This window comes from Phaethon aethereus (genome assembly GCF_964289735.1).
Source record: "Phaethon aethereus genome assembly, chromosome: 3".
In the NCBI taxonomy this organism is placed as follows: Eukaryota; Metazoa; Chordata; class Aves; order Phaethontiformes; family Phaethontidae; genus Phaethon; species Phaethon aethereus.
The window spans coordinates 16,779,605-16,802,552 of NC_138576.1; the positions used below are offsets into that span (position 1 = coordinate 16,779,605).

Genomic DNA, 22,948 nt, shown 5'->3' on the forward strand with positions numbered 1-22,948 from the left:
AGTTATGGGTAGAAGACCATACTTCAATTTTCTACACAGCTTTATATAAATTGAATATTGCCAGTATTGCTTTAAATTTTAGGCATTAAACATTGGTGTTGTAGACTGTACAGACACATGACAGATGAATTTGTGTATAGCTTACGATAAAGTCCAACTATAAGCTCCTCTCTGTGTATTGTGCTCATCTCAGAGTGCATGAACATCATCCTCTTAGCCTAAACTTGTTATCCAAAATAAAATACAGCTATTTGCATACCATAAGAAGGTTTGTATAAACACTTCAACCAACCAAAAATGCAGACTTAACAGGAGGATGGAATATATTATACATCATAGTTGTGTAAAATGTATGATAAATATTTGGTACCATATTGTATAATGATTTGTTACATAGTTACCAGCTCAGATTGACATTTATTTGGCATGGAGGGAGCCTGCATCTCAGGGTTAACAGACTGTATTAATCTTCTTATAACGTGTGTTAATTATACTTAGAAGATCTTGATATTTTAAAAGATATTCCCTATATTCAATTAAGTCAACATGCTTCCATAAGAAACCATTTTGGGCTGATACAATAGTGCCACCTTTAAAAATTTTTTTTTTTTTTTTTTTTAGATATCCGTAGAAGAATTGAACTTATTCAAGACTTTGAAATGCCCACAGTTAGCACAAAGATTAAGGTATCAAGAGATGGACAGTATATTATGGCAGTTGGTGAGTTAACAAAGTGTGTCCCTGTAGCAGAGGCCAGAAGGCCAGAAAATCTCGATTGTAGAATGACTTGGCATTTCAGGTAGAATTGATAAGACTTCATTTTTTAAATGTAGCATTGAACAGGATTTTGGAAGCTGACTCTTAAGGTGTGGTAGAATGGCTGTCTTGGTAGTGGTATTGTGAAACGCTTCTTTTTAGAATACAAATGTTCTTAGAATCATAGAATCAGGATGATTTGGGTTGGAGGGGACCTTTAAAGATCATTTAGTCCAATCCCCCTGCCACTGGGGTTTTATAACACAATTAAACAGAACTGTTTTTAATACAGTTAAAAACGAATTTTTAAAGTATTTTTATTGTGTATACATAAATTTGCTTTAAGTAACTTCTGAACATCAGTGTTTCAGTATTGTTTTAAAGGATGGAGGATAATGCTACATTTTGTAACTGTCAAAGCAAGATCCAAACATGAATACTTTCGAATCATAGAATAGTTGGGGTTGGAAGGGACCTTTAAAGGTCATCTAGTCCAACTCCCCTGCAATGAGCAGTTGGCATTAATAGCATAAGGAGACTTGGTCTTTCAGACTTACTGGCAGGTGTTAAATTCTGTATGTTGTATCTGGTAATCAGAAGAACCTACATAAAAGTAGGGTGCTTTCAGCCACCTGAGGCAAAAACCAGGCTGTAAAGTTATATTACTAAGGGGTATGTTTTTCCAGTCACAGAGACTTTGGTAAAATCAGAATACTTACAGTTGAAATGCAGTAAAGCCTGTATATGTAAGACATTATTTAAAAAAAAAACAAACAAAAGTTTTAATGTTAGCTTTTAAGCTTTTTTTACTAAAGATTGAATTGTTCTTTCAGGAACTTATAAACCAAGGGTCCGCTGTTTTGATACCTATCAGTTATCCCAGAAATTTGAAAGATGCTTAGATTCTGAAGGTTAGTATAAGCTATGGCTGTTAGTACAAGATATCTTTCATATATAATTTGGGTTGGACTCAAGAAGAAATTTCCCTCCCTGTGCAGAGGGGACAGAATGTGCTTTGGGGGAACACAACAGTCTAGAGTAAAATGTCACCTGGTCTTTATCTCTGTATTTTTCCCTTTTCCCCCTCCTTCAGAGTTCTTGTTAGAGTGGTGTGAGGAATGTAAGATTTACCTTGAGCCAGTAAGTGTGGGGCTCAGGGTGAATGTGGCTGAAGGCTGCGCCCTGAGGAATGCTGTGTGGGTACAGTGGCTGGTTAGCGTCAGTTCTCCCTTCTTTCACCTTCTGTGAAACAGTACGGCATGAAAATGCACCGTGGTTTGAATTGAGTTCAGTAATGTTTTCTGAACATTACTTCAGAAAGTAGTGTTTCCCCACTGGAGCCCAAGTTCAGTAGGTGAGATACGGGGTAAAGAGAATTCCCTGAGAGCGGTTTTGTTTTGTTGGTTTGGTGGTTTGTTTTCCTGGAAGCAAGGTACTTGGGGATAGATGGTAGGACAGCCAAGGCCCTAATTACACCTTGTTTGCTACTCATTTGGAGTGAGAACAACTGTGGTGAGGAAAGCAAGGAGCTATCTAGACAACGGGAAAAGGGAAAAATCTGCTGGCAGTTAGACTAGGGGAGGAGGTCAGAGCTGCTGTGGCTCTGAGTTTTAGGGTGCATAGATTTGGGGAATGGTGTGTGGGGTTTTTTTGTTTTGGTTTGTTTTTTTTAGAAGACTGGAATGTTCGAAGGCTGATGGCTGAAAACTGGGATAAAGAGGTGACCAGAGCAATCAGTGAATGAGCATAGAGTGTCAGAAGTCCTAAATCATTACAGAAGAATGAAACTGGTCTGACTGATGTGTGTGAAAGTGATGTGAAAAACAAAAATTGAGAACTACTAAACTAGGTTAGGAAAAGGGGGTTAGAGCATGGTAGTGTTTCTTTACCCTGTGCCTCAGGACTACAAGGAGTCACGTAGGGTGAAGGAACAGTGCTACAATATAGTAAGAGGTGAGGTAGTGGGGCAGGGGTTCAGAGAGGCTGGGGAGAGGAAGAGTAGGAGTCATTGTAATAAGTAAATGCTTGCTGGTAATTGGAGCTTAAAGTACCTTTTTTTTTTTTTTGAACTGGCATCTGACTAGACTGCAAAAGTATGTTTATTTTGAAATGTAGCAGAGTCGCTCCAGGTAACTTTAAATGAGCTACCTCATTTAAATGGAACCAATTTAGCTGAAGCAGCTACTCCCTAATGTTCCCAACCCAGCTCATTTAAAACTAGGCAAAGTTCAATATGTTGCGGTGTTCAGCGTGGGTAGTAGCTTTCAAATTTGTGATTTTTATGAGCCTTAAAACTTTTTCTGTGGAAGTGCCGACCCCTTAGAACAATCATGTGTGCAGGTTTGTGTGCAGTATAGCCGAACTCATGTAAATTTTTTTACCATCTTTGACAGATTACCAAAGGTCCATGGACCACACACTCACTAAAAACTGATTAGACCTTCCCCAAGCCAATAAATACATGGCTGAGCATTGTATTGAGGAATGTGTCAAGTATACAAGAATGATAAAAAGATTACAAGATGCTTCATATGTTTCTAAGTTTTAGAAAACTACTTACTATTTTGCAAATACAGTTATATGTAATTAAAGATTTTATCACAATGCCTGCATTATGCATTGACACCTGTGGGGGAATATTTATATGACTAAAGGTTAGCATGAGTGTAAATGTTTTCAGGATTTATGCCAATGTTTGCAAATAAGTTTGCTTACTTAGTTGACTTAAAATTCTCTTGCTCTCTCCTTTAGTGGTTACGTTTGAGATTTTATCAGATGATTACTCAAAGGTATGTTTAATGTTTTCAATGTATAAATGCAAAAATTGTTTAATATGTATATTAAAATGCATTTTCATATATAGTAAAGGCAGCCAATCAACACAACTTTTGGAACAGAAAAGTTTTTTTAGAAAAGCAAACAGGATAAACATTTTTTGTACCTTCAAAATGGTGTTTGTTTTCTTTGTCTCTTTGTATTATAATTTGCTTTACCACTTCTAAAGCCTTTTGTCTGTAGTAGAGAAAAACTTCAAATAATGGTCTGTCCTGGAAACAATGTGAAAAATGGAATTATCCTTTCTAGGATAACATTTAGTCACAATTGCTTGTGACAAGCGATAGGCAGATACACCATTTTTGAGAGGTGGGATAACTATCGATAAGTCAATAGCCTGGTTTGTCAGCGTTGCTGTAGCCATGATGATTACAAGCCTATGAATGAGGCAAAAATTGTGGAGAGAAGTAATGCCTTTTTTTTTTTTTCCCCCCCATAAAGTGCTGGAGTCCTCAAGTCCCCAAAAAGCTGGAGGAAACAGTTGAGTTCTTGGGACCATCAGCCCTTTTTCAGGCCCAAAACAGTTACTGCTTCTAATTCTGTCTTAACACCTAGAAAAGTGTTTATGTGCTTGAAAGCTCATTTGTTTTCTCCAGCTGTAGCAGTTTGTGTAATAAAAGATGTTACCCCTTTCTTGAACTTTGCTTTGCTCATTCATCAAGGTGTTATGTTCCAAATTAAATACGAAATTTAAGCATATAATTTTGCTGATTTCATTAGGACAAGCTTTTTTTTTTAGTTAAGTGTTTATTTTAATACTACTTTTTTCTGAGAAGAAACCTTAGCATTTCTGGTACAGGTTTGTTTTAATAAATATTCCTATTTGATCAGAGACACTATCATCTAGCCTTCTAGCATTAATCCTTTCAAAATTTTTCCCTCTGAGATTCTCAAGAATGTCTGTGAATTCAAGTAGCAGAAGAAAGTGACTGATACAGTACAGCAGCCTCCCACTTGTCTGTCTGTGAGAGGATGGTTTTGGTTATACAGACCAAAAAGTTATTTGGGAGACTGAGGAACACATTGTGTTTGCAGATATGTTTCTGACTGGTTACAAACAGTAAGGCTTGTGTGTGTTTTCAGCTGAAATTGGTACTATATTTCAGACTGAAGCCCTATGTTCACAACTTAATACAGCCTTATTTTCAATTTTATTCTCCTAAAATTTACCAAATCATTAGGAAAAAAACTAATTTCGGGTAGTTGTTGTAATGTTTTGAACATGTTAGAAAGAGGGAACAATATTTAAGAAATTACATTTGAAATGCTTAGAATCATAAAAATACTGATTGGAAGGGGACCCTCAGATGTCATTTAATGCTTGAACGGGACTATCAAAAACTGCAGGCTTGAAGGTTTCACAAATTCACTGTATAAATTGTAATGCTGCACTACCTCGTCATAAAGAATGTTTCCTTCCTGTCCAACCTGCTCAGGAAAATTTGAAATTTTCACTGTTGCTACTGCAAAGGGTTTGACTCTTGTCATTTTTGTAACTGCACTTCAGTCACTGGCTGCTATTAGGTTGTCCTACAGGGTGCTCTTTGCCTGACTAAACAAGCTAAGATTCTGCCAACCTTTCTTTGTACATTTTTTGTTCTGCCCCTTGTTTGTCTTGGTAGCCCTCTTGATGCGCTCAACATCCCTCTTGCATTGGGAGGCCCAACACTAGACACACTGCCTCATGCTTTAGTAGCGTAGGGAAAATAGCTTCTCTCCAGTCTGCTTCACGTAAAGTCACCTTTTGAGGCTTACTTGCATTTTCACAGTGGGAGCACGCTGTTAGCTTTCATTCATACTGGTATCCATAAGGCCAGTTACACTTCTGTGCTCTCCTAAGTTCTAGACTTAAAAGTTTTAGACTTGAACTAAGTTTCAGACTTAAGAGAGAGTGATATCTTTTTCCCCACAGCCTTTTGTAAAAAGGCGCATATTTCTGCTTAGTAATTTTGCCACACGCTAGTGGCTATGCATTTGCTACCTTGAGGATGAAATGACCAAAATTAATTTATATGAAGGAAAGACAAACATGATTTACAGTGAGTTGTATCCACTCCTAATGAAAAAGGACACAAATATCTTCAGGTCTGATATTGCAGAAATTTATCCTAACATAGAAAATTATTAGAGGTAAGCCAGTCATTAGCAGAATATTTGGTTGCTTTAAACTTTCTAAAAATCTTTTTGAAGGTAGAGTGGGTTAGAAGAAAATTCACTTTTCTCATTGAAAGCAAACTGCATCTTCTCTCTTCCAGGTAACAGGTTTTTGATGGCTTACTGGTAGTGAACTAATGTGATACTGATATTTTTAAATTAAATACAGTTTAATTTTGTGTTCTCATAGTTTATTTAGCTTCTGTGCTGCATGAAGATGCAGACATTTCTTCTTTTGCAGTGATGATAGAGAAAAGGTTTGACCTGGGCATTGTTTCAAACAGATGTAAAGAGCTTTGCTTGTTGTAAACCTCCAGTTAAAAGCATAAAGGCATTAGGAACACAAAGGATTGATTGGGATGTATATGAAAAACTTCATTGTTTAACAACAACTGTGGAGCTGCGTATGTGATCTTGTATGAAATTGTAGTTACACTTCTGAAAAATTATACTCTACTTGGTCTTGGACCAGGATGAGTGAGTCCATGAATAGAAGTTGAAACACTAGGGTTTCTCGTATCAGAAAAAGCGTCAGTAAGGGGGACACACAATGATAAACAGGCATGAAGTACTAGCCCAGGTCAATATTTTCTCCATGTCTCATAAGGGAAGAATATACAGATATCTAAAGATGACAGATTCAAAATAACTTTAGTACCTCTCCTTTTCTGAGCTTCTTATCCTTACTTGCATTGCTAACAATGCAGTCCTGCAGTAGGAAATTTAAAATCCTCATTATCTGCTACTTGTAAAAAATGCATCAACTGTGCACATTCTAAATTAAACTGGCACTTTTCTAATCTAAGCTAAATAGGGATGAGTCTGAGACTCAAGAGTTAGCCTGTGATTATCCATATCATTTAATTGTTTGCATGCATTGTGGCATGAGTTTGGGTCAGGCCAACTGTTCCTCCATCACACAGTGCCTTGGCATGGTTTGAGGTACAGCGTGAGTGTAATGGGGGTGTGGATGATACCATCTCTGGACTGGGAGGAATTCCTTCGTATGGATATGAGTTGTACCATGTTAACTTGCCATCAGGACTATAGGGGCAGGTTCTGGCTTATTTTATTTACTAATACAGATCTAGCTGCCTAGTAGTGTCTCCCTGTGGGGTCTTCCAGGACTGAGATGTTTGTCTGAGTTTCAGAAAGAAACAATGTGCTTGTTCAGTTGACAAACAACAAAAAAATGCACAAAGGTTGTTGGTGTCCTTTACTGGAATGCTACTGTGCATCAGGATGTATAGTACATGTGCTTAGTACCTATGAGTGTATTGATGTTTGCATGGCATTGTACCTGGAAGATATTAACAACTCTGGTGTCTGAAAGAAGCAGACATGTTAATTTTGGTGTAGCGTAACACCAAGATGACTATACTGCTTCAACTTGCAGAGCACTTTCAGGGTATTGCATATACTCTTGTGGATATTCATTTAATCTTTATTAATAAAGGGCTTTGCTGCGGCCAGTGAGAGTGATGAAGTGCTAGTTGACTCCATCATTTTAGTAGAAATGGTTTAAATGGTTTGTGATAAACCTGTGTGAGCTTGAAAAATATCACTGGAGTTTGTGCTGTAAGACAAGGTAAGGAGATTCTATAATTATGATTGTTGTCTGCTTCTGTACCTTTCAGTTCTTTCTACTTTATTTTCAGATTGTGTTCTTGCAGTGTGACAGATTTGTGGAGTTTCATTCACAACACGGCCATTACTACAGGACAAGAATACCAAAATTTGGTAGAGATTTCTCTTATCATTATCCATCGTGTGACCTGTATTTTGTAGGAGCAAGGTATTGAATGAGTGGATTATTTTGTTTCACTTTTGTTAGCAACGTTTTCCAAGAATAAAATTAATACTAAAATACCAGAAAAGTTAAAAATTAGAAACAGCAGCAATTCCTTCTAAATTCATAATAGAGACAGTTTGTGAAGAGTTGAAAATGTGGGAAGACTAAGATAATTCATTTTCCTGTACTTTTCAAGACGTTTTTTCTTTGATTCTTAAACCAGGTACATCATGTATTTGCAAATTTGTTATAAAAATTGCAATTCAGTGTACTGCTTTAAAAATTAGCATCTAAGTAAGGAAAATCAAGTAACTTTTTCTGTCCTGGTTGGTGTTTTGTTGCTGTTAAAGTGTGAGTCACATTGCATAAAATGATTAATTGACTTTGTGAGAAGACATAGTAAAACAAGGTCTTCAGGGTTTCAAAAAAAAATAAGTAGCAATTCAAGATGTAACATAAATCATATGAAATTGAAAGATCCTAAGAAAGCAATTAATGCATGTATTCCCTGGAAAAAGAGTAATTGGTAGGATATTGCAGTGTAATAAATATCTTTGGTGAGTATTTTTCTCTGTATTTTTAACACTGAAGAATAGATATGTCTTACGTTTTAGAATGTGAAGTCTGAAAATTGTCTATTTGGTAAAATTAGGCTGTCGGCAAGAATCTTTATAACTCCTCCTAACTTATAAAGGTATTTTTCAGTATTTGTAAGAAAGGAGTAATTTTGGATTTTTCCTTTGTAGTTCTGAAGTATACAGGCTAAATCTGGAACAAGGAAGGTTTCTCAACTCCCTGCAAACTGACGCTTCGTAAGTTATCTGTAATGAATGCATGACGTCTATCTGTCATCTTTCCACCAGGTGGAAGCAAACTACAAGCATGCTCGCGATCAGTACTCTATCTGAATATTGCCCAAATGCATTTTAGAGTTGAAAAGGAACATATGTCGAGTCTGAGCCTCATTTTATTTTATGTTCTGTAATTCTTTGTTCTAGTCTTTAATGTTTTAATTGAGTTTTCTTTCGCAGATATTTTTAAATTGCTTAATACAGGCTTGTAGTAGGTATTATATAACTTGATCTTAAGACCATTTCATTAGAACTTTGCCGTTATTGCTCAATTTAGCCATCATATAGAGATCTACCCACAGGGTATGTACTTTCCCAGGCATGTCTTTGTCCTTCTGTTCTTGGAGTATACCAAAGAGATTTTTTTTTTCTATATCTAGCATGCGTCTGCTTCTCTTGAAAACCCAACCAGAGCAGGAGCTGGGCTGCTTTTATGTGGGGAGAGGCAGATGATAACAACAGACTTGACTAGATAAAGTGGCTAGTTGGTGGGCAACAGCTGGTGCTCAGTGGGTAGGATAATTTAATGGACGAAGGAATGTTTGGGCAGGTATAATTACAGAAACTGAGCAGTAGCAAAAAAAACCATGGGAAAATCCGGGAGCTGGAAAGCTAAAGGGTCTTATGTAAAATCTGAATTAGGGAGATGAGACTTGAAGTTGTGAGGGTAGGGGAATTGGATGAATTATAGCATTAGAGGTAGAGGGCTTTGAATGGAAGAAGCTGGAAGGCACCGGGATGAGTAGTGTAAAGAGAAGTATGTGTACTTTGGAAGAATTGCTGGAGAAATACAGTGCTCTTGGGGGCCCTGTTGAGAAACATGATACTTGCAGGAGGGAAGGAAGACAGGATCGTTCGTCAGAATATGTTGGAGATATAAGCTTCAGAACATAAGTAATCAGGAACACGTTTTGACATAATTGAGTTTAAGAATATAGTGGAGCAGAGCGATAAGGAAAGGCCTCGTGTTAGGTGGTGGGTATGGGCAGAGAAACACAGAATTGTTCAGGCTGTAAAGAACCTCAGAGCCCAGCCTCCCACTCAAGGCATGGTCACACTGAATTCAGATGGATTTGCCCAGGGGGTCTTGAAAACTCCAGCATTGGAAATTCCACAGCCTCTGTGGGCATCCCATTCCGGTGCTTAATTATGTGCATGACATAAAAATATTATCCTTGCATCCAGTTGGAACCTTACCTGTTTCAAGTAATCAGCACTGTCTCTGGCTCCAAATCTTGGTATGGGAACCTGCTGGTAGGTGGCCATCTGTATCTCCCTCCAGCTTTTGCTCTTCCAGGCTGAGCAATAGTGTACATGATTACAGAAATATTTTTGGTTGTTCATGTGTTAAATTACTCTGGGGTCATTAAACTTGCTCCTTTCTCTGTTTTTAGAGAGAGTAATGTCTGTGACCTAAATCCTGTACACTTCTTGTTTGCTATGGGGACAGCTGAGGTAAATGTTTGCATTCCTTTTATAAAAAGGGCAATAGTGTTTGTTTCTTTTTTTATATTAGTTTGCATGAGGATAGAAGAAATCTCGACATGAACCTAATTAATTAATTTTATCTTATTTGCTATGTCAAGTATAGAACTGTTAAGATAACCTTTTAGAGCATAGTGCAAATATAATTTCTGAGCTACTTGGGTTGCTGAGATGCTTGAGATTATGCAGATGGGAGAGAAATTAATGTTATCTTGCTTTATAGTATAGCCATCTGCAGGAATTAGCTAGCATGCGTACCCTATTAATCTTTGGAAATTAGTGCTAATGATTTACATTCAGATCACATTTATAAAAAATATAAATTAAATATGTGGAGCCTGTATGGCTTTATTAGAACAACTCATGTCAACCTTGGAAATTTAATTATTCACAGATGAAATAATTAACAATTTTATTTAGACGTTTTCAGAATACCAGATGTCTATTGCATAAACTTGAAATGTATTTTCTAAACTGTTTAGGGTAAAGTGGAATGCTGGGATCCTAGAACGAGAAATCGAGTTGGGCTGTTGGACTGTGCTTTAAGCAGTGTGACAGTAGACACAGAGTGAGTAAAGGCTACCTTTTCGAAGTGTGTTCTTCTGTTTTTTCAGAAGTTTTGCTTTTAGAAACAAATCCCATTTCACATTAAAATGTCCTGCCCATGGTCTTCTCTTCTCATTGCTAATGTGAATAAAGGGTTTTCTTAGTCATAGAGGAGTCTCTTAGTTATTGATCTGTGTATAGTGGCTAATTTTCTATACAACCACAAGTTGTGAATATGAACAATACAGCTTTTTGAAGTAGTATTTGAGTGAAATCTGTAAATTAATTTACATTAGCTAAGATATAGCTATTTTTAACATTGAAAAAATAATTTGCAGCCTTTATTGAAAGAATGTCTAACTATAAGCATTGTGCTTTGCAGGATAGATGGTTTACCATCCATTTCAGCACTGAAATTTGATGGAGCTTTGAATATGGCTGTTGGAACATCTACTGGACAGGTAGAATTAACTTCATCTACAACAGTTCTTAGGAGATACTGTTCTTGCAATTGCCAGTCCAGGTCTATCATACATTGAGTGCACTTGTTATAATGTGAATATATATTAATAAAAGTGCATAATAATAGCATAAATGTGTAGAATAGTAATAGTCTTTCTTAAACTGCAAATTAATTTTGTCAGATGGTCTTGCTCTTCAAAATACTGTAGGGATCACTTAAAATCACCACAACCTACACACTATGTAACTTCAAATTCTGCAGTTTTCTTAAGACTTAAGAGTCAAGTGTGTGGGGAAGTTGCTGCTTTTTGAGACTGTCAGTACTGTCTCCATGCAACATATATGCTGTCCCTTATCTTGATGGTGGCTAATGAAGCAGAAGTGATAGTCTTTCAACTATTGTTTTTACTGTCTTATATTTCTATAAAGGCTCATTTAGACTAATTTATTCATTGTTACCATCATATTTGTAAAGTGGAGTATGGGGATTTTTTTCTACCTTCATCAGCATTTTGGTGGGTTTAGAAAACTGTAGCTTGTTCAAGAGCAGATACATATGTAAAAGTTGTATTTTTGATAATGTTAGTATACATGTCAGGCAACTTTTATTGGCGATCACATTTTTATTAAACAAACTGGTAATATTTTTTCCTCAAAATTATTAGTATTCACGCTTTACATGTGAGAGATATAAGGCCTTTCTCAAGTTCTACTTCCCTTAAAATAAAAAATTACTTTCTGTGGTGTTTCACTGAGTGAAAGTGATACTCACTGAGTGGGGAAGGGAGTCTGAAAATTTAAGTCTTGTAAGAACAGCACAAGAATCTGGAAGTGAAGTATTAGTAATTAAGAAATACTAAGAGCCTTGAAAATGGTTCATTTTTTCAATAGAAACTAAAAAGACTTTAGAAAGATGGTGAGCTCTTAAATTTGATCATAATGTTTCTAGACTGAAGCATTCTGAAGTTAAAATATATTGTCAGAATAAACTGGGCTCACTTAATAAGCTGTTTTCAGAATTGAAAATGATTTCTTTTATGTAAATCCTGTCCATGTTTTTAAGTAAAAGATCTCAAGTTTAGTTAAATCTTTAGTGAAGACCTGGTGTGCGTTGCTTTCTCTTGATCTTTCAATATTCTAAGTTTAAACTGTCTCTTATTCTTCAAGGTTTTATTATATGATCTCCGGTCTAGTAATCCATTAATAGTCAAAGATCACCACTATGGCCTGCCTATTAAGTCAATTCAGTTTCAGCGTCAGTTGGATTTAATTATCTCTGCAGATTCTAGAATCATAAAAATGTGGAACAAAGATACGGTAAGTGTTTTTTATGTTGTTGCATTCAGATTTTTAAATTTTTTTTTTCATGCAACTTGAATAATAAAGCTGAAATTCAGTGTAGGAAGTTGGGTTTTTAATGTGTCTTAATTTACATAGCATTTTGTCCTGTCTGGCTAAATAAACAACATCTGGGAAGGTATTCAGCAGCCTGTCAGGTATAAAGATAGAGTCTTAAGTATTTTTTTAGCCGTTTGTACATGTCTGCCTAAGATGCTTCTTTCAGTAGAAGGATTTAAACATAAAAAGTAGTATTTTACCCATTGCCATGGTTTGCATATTTCTCACATTATGCTTGGATCCATCCAGTTATGATTTTTCATCAGAAAAAACATTGTCATTCCATTTCCCTGCTCAAAGAAGGGCTAACTTCAAAGGCAGATAAGTTAGTTTATGACCTATTAAAATCAGGTACTGTTTATTTTCACAGAAACCGGTTCGGATATTAAAGCAGATACTATGCCTAGATCCAAATAACAATATGTACTGTGCTGTAATAATGGATTATATTGCAATAGGCAGCATCTCTATCCCTGTCTTTTGCACCTCTAAGTGAAGTTGAAGTCTCTTAAGTTTCGTAAGACTTTCTTTCATTATGTTATGCTGTTCTCATCTTTCTGTCAATGCAGCTTGCACAAAATATGTTACCCCATAGATTCAAAGTAGTAGTACTCTAACTTGGTTTGGTTTGAGAGGCTACCTTTATTCATTGTATTCTTTCTAAAAAACATGCTTCATCTATGCTTTTCTACCTTTGTAATGAAACAGAGCAGTTATAAAAGTTTAGAGGTACTTTTTTCTGACTATTTCAGGCAGTCATTTCTCTATTATTGTGCTTCTTCATGAACTTTCAACAGCCTCCCTTTATTTTTTCTGTGATTACAAGCAGTTTTTTGTAAGTTCCTCTGCAGTTACTTTTTTTTGTTTAAAAGAGCAAATACATTATTGGTTATTATTTAAAACATCTGCAGTGGCGCCTCTCCCTTCTTCCTAGGTATATGTATTTTTCTCACTGAGAATGAAACACTGCAAGGTTTGTCAGGTGGCCTCTGCAGCGGGAAAAGGGAGGGTTTCTTACTGCTGGAAGGCAAAGATAGCTTTGGACTCTTTCCTAGAGTATGTTCCAGCTGGCTCCACCTCTCCCAGATGTTGGTTCCTGACTATCTATGGCTGGGAACCAACTGCAGAGGCAGACTGCGGGGTGGAGAGCATATGGCTTTGATACCAGAATAGCCCCATGCTGAGACGTGCCTTGGGGTGGGGAGCATGAGGCTTTTGTCTGCTAAGACCGGGGTGGGGGAGTACTCTTATTAATCATCGGGGAGAGACCAGAGGTGGGTGGGGTAACAGCATGTAACTGGGAGGGAAAGGAAGGGCCCAGAAAGGTAGGTGGGATTGCTGCAGGGAAAGAAAAAAGAGGAATAGGATGAAAATTTGTTCTGTTCCTGTCCCTCATTTAGAACCATGTAGGCATGTACTCTCATGCTTCAGATCCTGTGGCCCAGTTCTTAGAGACTCTTCCTTTACTGGCTGTCTTGTGTGTTGGCTTATGAGAGCACCTGTATTTTGTCTGGGTTTTTCAGACTCTCTTCCAATTCTTTTTTTTTTTTGAGAATGTTGTTTCCTGCTTTTACCTTTTTCTTCAATAATCTTGATAACTTCAGTTCTGATCTAAGCTACATACCACTGGATGCTTTTACTACTTTTTTTTATGTTTAGACCTCTTTAATACTGAGTTTATAAAATACAGATAAAGTGCTGAGCTATATTTCATCTTATGTAGACATGAGCAGGGTGGATGAACCAAGCTCCAGAATAAAATTCCACTCCCAATCCATCATTTCAGCTAATGATACTTACCAAAATAAAATTATTTAAAACTACCACATTCAAACTTGAACAAAAGGAGGGTTACAGCGGCAATGTGCCAGGAACTTACAGGCCTCCCCCCAGCTTTTGCATAAAATAAAATAAAGGAGATCTGACACACATATTTTCAACACAGAAGTGTGAGCTGAGAAATTAGAAGTACCACTGTACATTGCTGTGTCTTCAATAGCCAGTAGGCTACACTTCCTTATAAGAGATCGGATCAGAGACAAAATACAATATTGGATTCCTGGTGTTACGTTCAGATACTTTAATGACTTTTTACTCTTCTGCAAAATCTGTTCTGTCTTTATTCCATCAAATTTCTTAGCTTCTGTAATGGCTAGTCTTAGTGTTTACATTTACTGACTTTAATTATATTGTTTTGAGTTCTTTATAATATATTTTCTTCCTACAATTTCAGGGGAAGATATTTACTTCAATGGAGCCAGAATATGAGATCAATGATGTCTGCCTGTATCCAAATTCAGGTATGTTGGATATATTAATGTCTCAGTGAGTTCAAAAGGGAAAGCTTGTCTTAACCCAAGCTGTGGTCTTTTTTTTTTCTGTTTAGGAGATATGAATTAGGTCTACTTTCCTCCTTATGACAGAGCTAGGAAAAAATGGTTACTCGTCAGTTAGTGTCATTGTTTCCTCTGCATCTGTATTAAATCGGAGCCTCTTTGCAGCTAGGAGTTGCTGTGCTGTCTATTGAGTGATTGACCTCTTTTGCTCTTTCAAATATCTGAAGTGTTTTGTTTCATAAGAACAGGAGTTTTGGCCTTTTGTCTCTGCTAAGTCCCAGATGAGTTTGAGCTAAGAAAAAGCTCTTCACAGGAACTTTACAGATTTTTACAAGTGTTTACAACTATTTGATCTTTCCTTGTTTTAGATATATAGCACTTACTGTGCCCTGAGATTGCATACTTTGGTTTTAAGTGTAGATTCCTAAGTGCACATATTTGCTGTGTCTTGTAACGTTATGTTTAGAGATCAAAACTGAGGGTTGCTTTTAACAAAAGTTTCCAGATCCTACCTTAGGAGTAAAAATATTTTACCAAATGGTGGTTGTATGTGTACATGTGTTTTGGTTGTACCTCAGATTGCAGCTGGACTTCATTTTCCCTGCTTGATCTGATTGCTTAGTTCTTAACTAATAAGTGACATCGCCTTCCTTTTTAGAAAGCAGTACTGAAAAAGATGACATAAAAATTAGGTCCACTAGGATGGCACAGGACAGAATTCTTGATCCACAGAATGCAGATGTTTTAAACCCTGCTATTATCTTAATTTTAGAGAGAGGTAGCAGCGCAGACGGAGCGACTTGGACTTTGATTTATACTTAGCAGCCCAAATTCAAGATTATAGATAAGTGAGTTTGAGATCTCTAACGAGTTAAAACGTATCTTGTCTTTTCTGCCAGCTTCAGTTAAGAATGTGTCCTTTTTTCTTGTTGTTGTAAGATGAGCATTTAAATACTGATCCCTGCTGAGATGGTGAGCATTTTTGACCTTATGCAGCAGCAAAACTGTAATGGTCTGTAATGGATCTTGTTGATGAAAATACTAACTTGCTTCCATGGTGCACAGGTTTAGGCCCCTCTGAAACAGGCTGGTGTTTCACTACTTAGGAATTGGGCTAGTTTTTTCTGAGCTCTCAAAAAGGCATCAATACCATTTTCATTTGTGTTCCTTATATTTGTTTGTCCCAGATTAAAGTGCCAGATATAATGTAAGCGAAGAATTGAAGCCTGGCAAAGCAACTTTATGGCGTGGTGCTGGGGGTATACCACCTGTGCCCTGGTTGTATGTATGAGTTCCTTTTGGGATATTTGAGAATAACTGGGGGGTAAAGGTGTGGACTATGCAACATGGAAGTAGACAAACCTGGTCTTCTCTCATCCATGATGGCTACAGAGGGATGTTGGAGAGAATTATCTTTAGCATTTCATCCAGGTTTCACCTTTGAGCTTTCTGATTTTATCCCAAAGAGAACCCAGGAGTGAATTAACATCTGTGCAGCATTGATAATAAAGGGCTCGTGACAGGGAGTGTAATAGAAGTAAGTTATTTGACAATGGAGAATCCTAGCGCAATTTAGGTTGGAAGGAACCTCTGGGGGTCATATATTTCCTGCTCAAAGCAGTGCCAAACTTGAAGTTAGATCCAACTTCAAAGTCTGATCAGGTTGCTCAGGTCAAAACCAGTCAAGTTTGAATATCTACAAGGACTTTACTCAACTAGGGACGCTCTATAGCTTCTGTGGTGTGTAGACAAGCCTCAAATACTTTTGCAGAAATTATTTTCGTAAGATTCTGCAGGAAGAATTTTGTAGCACAAAGAATTGAATGCACATATGTCCCTAATGTTGCTTATTGGACCTTACGTTTTCATGTGTTTGTGATGTAGATTGTGCACTCCAGTCCTGTGTCCCACATCTCCTCCTTAAGTCAATGCTGCTTTTCTTACTGTTCTTTTTTCAACCGTGTCTATTAGGGGAGCAGGTTGATGTCTTTTGGTAATAACTGTTGTGGGATGAAAACTAGGTTGTATTTATAATTATATGGAAGACAGAGCGGGAAAAACTAGAACAAGCTGCAGTGAAAACTAAGAGACTTAAGCTAAGAGGTGGTGCATTGCACGTTTGTCATAAATACTGTTGCTGCAGAATTTTAAGATGCCTAGCACCACCTCATCCTCATTCAAAATTTGAAGAATAATTGTGTTTGAACATCTGAAAATAAGGAAATGCTTTCAGTGATAGGAACTTGTAGTTGTGGAGAGCTGGAAATGCCATATAATTTAAGTATCAGTGTTGTCACTGGTGCCCCAGCATTCTCAGAGCGCCCCTGCATGTTCACGAAACCAGCATGGCACAGAAAGCCCAAGGGATATTTGCCTAGCTTGTGCTGTAGCAGTTCATGTGATGCTGCTGCTCAGAAAGCCCATATCCTAATCTCACCCTTATGGCTTTATATTCTCTTAAAACAGCTTTGCAGTTCATCATTGCATGGAAGAAAATTGTATTTCACTGGTATGGGTCAAAATTCAGCATTTGTTTCATACCATGTTTTGTTTCAAATTGAAGAGCATAATTTCAGAAATGTCATGAACCAGAAGTCATTGAGTTTATCTACATTTAGAATGCTTTTGTTTGAGGAAAATTGTTGTCTAGTATGTCTAGACATTTCATTTTTACATTTTATCTTTATAATTTTATTACAATAGTTGTAATAAGTTTTGTTTTAAAACCACAGAAGGTAGTTGATATTTGTATTAGTTGCAGCCCTGTTTTACATCAAAATGTCTGCTGCATGTGCAGTAGTGAAATAATTTTAATGCTGCATTGTCACAATTATAAAAAGTAAAAAAAAAGACTTGGAAAACTTGAACTACATTGTAATGTAAACAATTCTGAAATATTTATGGTAAACCGTGGATCGGTATAATTTGAATTACTCTTTTTTTTCAGTAGTTTTGTGGGAGATATGTTGTAGTAGTTTGTTTTTTTTAATTAAATCATTTTACCAACCAGCTTCAGTACTACTACCTTTCATGCAAAGCAAACCATTGTGTACCTTTGACCAAACTATATGATGACAAACTTTAGTGGATCTCTTAAACTAGTTATGAATCTCTTTTCTCTGATTACATGTGCACAGAATGGGGGTAGGGGAAAAAAGGGTTACCATTTACTGAGTAGCCCTGACTCAGCTTCAGTTAAGTTGTACGATATAAATGAATCTTAACAGTATCTTCAGTGTGTAGAAATTTGTGCCTCATTTATTTCAATTATTGTAAAATATTTTTTTAAAGGAAAAAATTTCCTCTTTCTAAAGCTGCTTCTCCTATTTGCTACTGCTTCATACTCGTGTGTTTATTCCTTTAAATTGATGATACTGTATTGTAGACCACTTTCCAAAGATGGTCTTATTAAAACATTTTCTCTGAAAAAAGAGTCTGCATTTATTTCCCTTTTAAAGTGATCAGACTGGTTTGCTGTGTAGTTTGTTAGGGTGTGGTCTCTCTTCCCGTAAAAATTGGTTAAAACTAACAAGCTGAAACAATGAAAATGCGTGGAGTAGACTTCTCCTTTCACAGAGTTGTTCCTTTTTTTTATTCTTTTATTTCCCCTGTAGTACACACCCATGTACTGCTCTGAAGTCTGTTTTTTTCCTCCTTTGATTATTGGTGGAAGACTGTCAAAGAGGAGGTTTTTGCTTTACTGTCATCTTTGAAGCACCTGCAGAATTAATTTCTATCCTTTTATCTCTAGTGATTCATATTCAGTCAATGGAGAAATACTTTGTCTCCTGAAATAGTAGCAAGTGTGCTGATATATTGAGGGACCGTGTAATCTATATACAATAGTATATACATACAGTACATTGTGTGTGTGCACGTGTGTGCATGTGTATATCTATGTGTATATACTATCAATTCTTGCTTTTTCCTTAAATTGCTTGCCAACCTTTCCAGGTATGGTTTTTAGCCTCAGTTTGCTGATTAAGCTTTCACGAATTCCTTGCTTTGCCAGTAAAGCAAGCCCCTTTTTTTCTGACATTATAAGTCCAGCTGCATTGTGTATTTTTAATGAAGGGATTAAATAGGAAGGATTACTCCACCCATGTTAATTGTGTTCCTCTAGTTGGGTGTAAATTATATTTCTGCCCTCTGGGTGTGTAGTAATTGACCCAATTATTCATCGTCTCAGTGGCGTATGTTAGAGTACTTCAGATCAGAATATTATATAACTTGATTGCTCTTTTCTTCTTCATATTCCATCTCGTGTATTACCTGGTGGTCAGCTATGTTGGAAAGACAAAATTGAGATAAATGTAAAAGTATATGCCAAATGTCCTTATTAGTCTCTTAGGTAGAAGGAAATTGTGAGTATTTCTTATTTTGAACGTAAATGAAGTCTTGTGGCAGTTGGAGATTTTTCCATGGATTTTAAGATTTCTACAGTAGTTCTTTATATTCAGAGTATCTGCAACCCATATTCAGGTGTTTCTTAGGTATATTCATAGATACTCCAAATTTTACATTTACCCTGATTGGCTAATATCACTAATATTACTGCATTTGAAGCCACAATATCTTGTCTTTCATTTTGTGTTGACAAGTTACTGTTGTGCTGATTTCCCAAGATGAAATACAAATAAAGGTGTAAACTGTGTTACGATTTCTGACTTTATTTAGACTATCAGTGTGTGTTTAAACACAAAACAAACCAAAAACACAAACTCCCCTTATATTAATAATACAAGTTTATTCCCAATTTAGGTTTTAAGTGCAATACTAACTGGATTTGTTCTAAACACTATTATGGGATGAACTATTTCAATTTGTTAAGAAAATTGGCGGCCTGCAGTTGTCAGGACTTAGTGTTGTTTGAAGTGCTTGCTGAACAGTTGTTAAGATAGAGGACAAAAGGGGGTGAACATGTAGGAGATGAAGCTTCGTTAATTGAGCTGCTATCAGACCTTTCTTTTGTTAGCATTTGACGCACCAATTTATTATGGGTCCCAATTAACTGTTCCATGGCAGGCCAAGAATACGTACTGTATGAGCTACACGTAATGTGCTTTCACTCCTCCTCCCCTAACCCATGAAGGGTTCTTTCCCTACAAATACTCATGTTGCTGTTCTAATTTTTTTTAATTTTTTTTTGTGCCAGCAAATTTTCCATTTTTTCCATTTCTTTTCCTGGAAAGATGTTTTAAGTCCTGTGTACAAATCTACCTCATGTGAATAAAATACCTCAAGTGTATATATATATTTTTTTTTTAAATAGCTTTATCCTCTTATGATCAATATTTTTAAATGTAAAAATCTCTTTTTAGGAATGCTAATGACTGCCAATGAAGCCCCTAAAATGAATATCTATTATATACCAGTAAGTAATACAAATCGTTGCTGATATTGCTGTTTTAAAACTCAGTTGTTTGGTGCCATTCAGGTATGCCTGTTGGAAAATTACTTCACAAATTCACATCTACATTCTCTGACTTTTCATGATAAAGTAAACTTAAGCTAAACATAATTTATTAATGTAACACATTACTAAAGAAACAGCCTGTAATTTGCCTTCTGCTACCAGTTCCAAAACTGGATAGTGACAGTAGGAAATTCAAGTGGAGCTTTTCTGGGAAAAGTAGTTTTTGACAGCTGACCAGAAAAGAATTCCCAAATAGGGACTATATAGCTTACTTTCAAGATAATAATTTTGCTTTGTTGTAAAATATTTCATTACTGTCTTTAATATGTGATATATAGTGACATAGTCATGGCAGTAAATACTCTCTTCTGACAAAGAAATGTTATTTTGTGGCTTCAAGTAGAGCTCTTGGCAGTATCTTCTGCTCAGTGCCCTACTTGAATTGCAGCTTTTCTCTTGAGAAGCTCTTCACTTGAAAGGCTTAACTGTAGGTTAATTGTATGTTATATCTCTGCAAGTTGGTTTTAGGGACACTTAACAGCAAGCCTTCTGGTGTTAGCGAATGGTACAGAAAATTCCACTTGCGTTGCACTCTGGTTTTGATTCTATAGTGCATTCACTAGGGTTTTTTTGGCTTGGTAGGAGATAAATAGTGGGATATATATGCGAAAGTTACCTGCAGAATAGCTGACCAGACTCTAGAAACACATACACTTCTTAAGTAATTTTATTCACATTCTGGACAAACTATAAAATTTGTTAATTTTTAAATATATTTTTATCTTTTTAAAATTAGCCAAGAAGTCTTCATTCAGATAATAAATTTTAAATTAATTTTCTTTATTTCTGTGTTCCTGCCCCCATATGATCTGGATTACATTTAAAACAGAGATTCATCAGTTTACATTTTTCTTTGTGGAATAGACTTTTATATACCTGTTGCATGTACATGTCTAAACACAACAGTATAACACTCTAAACAATTCTATAGTCTGGTTATATTTACTTGTATTATTAGATTTTTGCATTTAAAGGTAAAATTTTATACATGAGTTCTTTGTGTGTCATTTATGTCAGATTGTTCTTTGGATGTAAATTATCTATTTCTCTAATTCAGTTCTAACCAACCTGTATTTTGTTAACTGGAGTTGTTCCATGCTTTGGATAACGAAGAGTGGGGGGACAACAAATATTATTGTATTTAAGACAAAAGTATTAGCTCTAGTTAAAGCTGAACACTTTGTTTCTATTTTCGTTGTCCTTCTAAGGTTTAGAGAGTAGCTGTCCAAGCATTTTTTTAATCAATGATCTTTTTAATTAATGGATTGGAGAAGACAAACTCCCATATTTTCAAAGTATGATGGGTTTTTAAAACTTGAATGGACTAGTTAATCAAGTTAAGTAATTCAGATGGAAAAAGCATTACTTTGTCACTAAGGGTAAGGTTCAGCTTCTCTCTGAAAATTGTGTGCTGAGTTTTTTTTAATGCAGGTGTGCATGATAGATGAACTTTACAGCTATAGTACATTAGAGGTGCATATCCAACATTGCCACTTAGCCAAAAAATTGTCTTGATTGTCACCAGCAATTAATGTTAGAACTTGTTCTAGCCAGTATTATTTTGAATATTGTTGCACATACTATAAATCAAAATGAAAGATACTTATTTTTTACTTAAAAATCTCATCCTTGTAGAATCCTCTGTGAATACTGAATTCACGTTTCTAAAGTCAGAGAAGTAATTTTTAGTTAAGAAATATAAGCACTTTATATTAGATCTCACATCATAATTAACAGATATTAATTGCAAACCTAAATATTGCCTAATACTATGTAGTATTTTTGCAGCAGCTAGACTATTCTGATGAAAACTAATACAAATCTGTCCTTAAACCATATTAGCTTGTCACTGTTCTCTGATTATGGGTACCTGAGTCTGCTGGAACTTGTTTGGATCATACCTTTTTATGGGTTTTACATTCACAGTGACACATGAGTATACAAATGGACCCAAATGCTGAATGTTAAAAGCAAAATCCAAATACGAGTTCTATTTTTGAAATACTGTTGTGTACAAAAACATTTAAATTTGATTCAAAGGCTACTGCCCAGCCTTAAATATGCTTTTTGAATAAGCTAAACTTCTCCAGTTCGCATCAATGGCTTTGAGTTTGAAGGCTGATGAAGATTTCTTAAATACTGGCATGATTTTTTTTTTTTTTTAGTCAACAATCTGTAGCTCACTTTGAAACATGGAATGCTTATTTTAGACAATGGAAAAATTAAAGATAGTGAGAAGAAGTTACTTTGAAATAGAGACAGAAGTCTCACGCTGTAGTAACTACCTTTTTTACCCTCTCTGCCTTTTCACGGGCAAGACTGAAAGCGCTGGCACAGATGGTATTGTGTAATGGAAGGGGTTTTTACTGCATTTCCTAAAAAATGAGTATGTAGCTCACTAAATCTGTTTTGGTTGGCTGTTTTGTTTTTTTTTAATCTCCTTTTTAAATGAAGAAAATACAACATGGAGAAGTCGTGTCAGCCTTAGGCTGCTCCAGGGCATTTGTTATTAAGGAAAACTCAATGTTATTAACATCTTCATGTTACAGTTTTATTCCTTGATCTTTTGGTTTAGTTATTTGAACTCAGAGATGCACACCTGTCCTTTGGTTTCTATGTCAGTAGATTATTAAGACATGTTTTTTTTCCATCCTTGGAACACTGAGTAATTTCCTTGCACTGGCAAAGATGAGTTTAGCTGCGTGTGTCTTTGGAGCAAAACTTTAAAGAACAAGTGATCTGCTGTATTATCTGATCTCTTTTCACAGTCTAGTTTTCTTGCTTTTTCTAAGAACTAGGATTCACTGTTTTTTCCAGTGAATAGCTTAATTTTCTATTTGTTTGTTTTCTTTGAGAT

The 22,948-nt window shown here is 36.0% G+C and overlaps 1 protein-coding gene across 3 annotated transcripts in view; it reads left to right on the top strand.

Moving 5' to 3' along the window:
- The window catches only part of NOL10 (nucleolar protein 10), a gene marked incomplete at its 5' end in the record, with an annotated part of 52,274 nt that overhangs the window by 772 nt on the left and 28,554 nt on the right, over positions 1 to 22,948 (top strand). Inside the window, 11 exons of one of the 3 annotated variants that reach the window (XM_081998029.1) lie at positions 622 to 720; positions 1,590 to 1,667; positions 3,508 to 3,545; positions 7,404 to 7,540; positions 8,284 to 8,349; positions 9,783 to 9,843; positions 10,356 to 10,441; positions 10,802 to 10,880; positions 12,049 to 12,198; positions 14,513 to 14,579; positions 19,937 to 19,989. In XM_081998029.1, the coding sequence (XP_081854155.1) occupies positions 622 to 720; positions 1,590 to 1,667; positions 3,508 to 3,545; positions 7,404 to 7,540; positions 8,284 to 8,349; positions 9,783 to 9,843; positions 10,356 to 10,441; positions 10,802 to 10,880; positions 12,049 to 12,198; positions 14,513 to 14,579; positions 19,937 to 19,989 (914 nt within the window). The remainder of the gene's footprint in view (positions 1 to 621; positions 721 to 1,589; positions 1,668 to 3,507; positions 3,546 to 7,403; positions 7,541 to 8,283; positions 8,350 to 9,782; positions 9,844 to 10,355; positions 10,442 to 10,801; positions 10,881 to 12,048; positions 12,199 to 14,512; positions 14,580 to 19,936; positions 19,990 to 22,948) is intronic. The other 2 variants (XM_081998031.1, XM_081998030.1) reach the window with 2 other exon arrangements.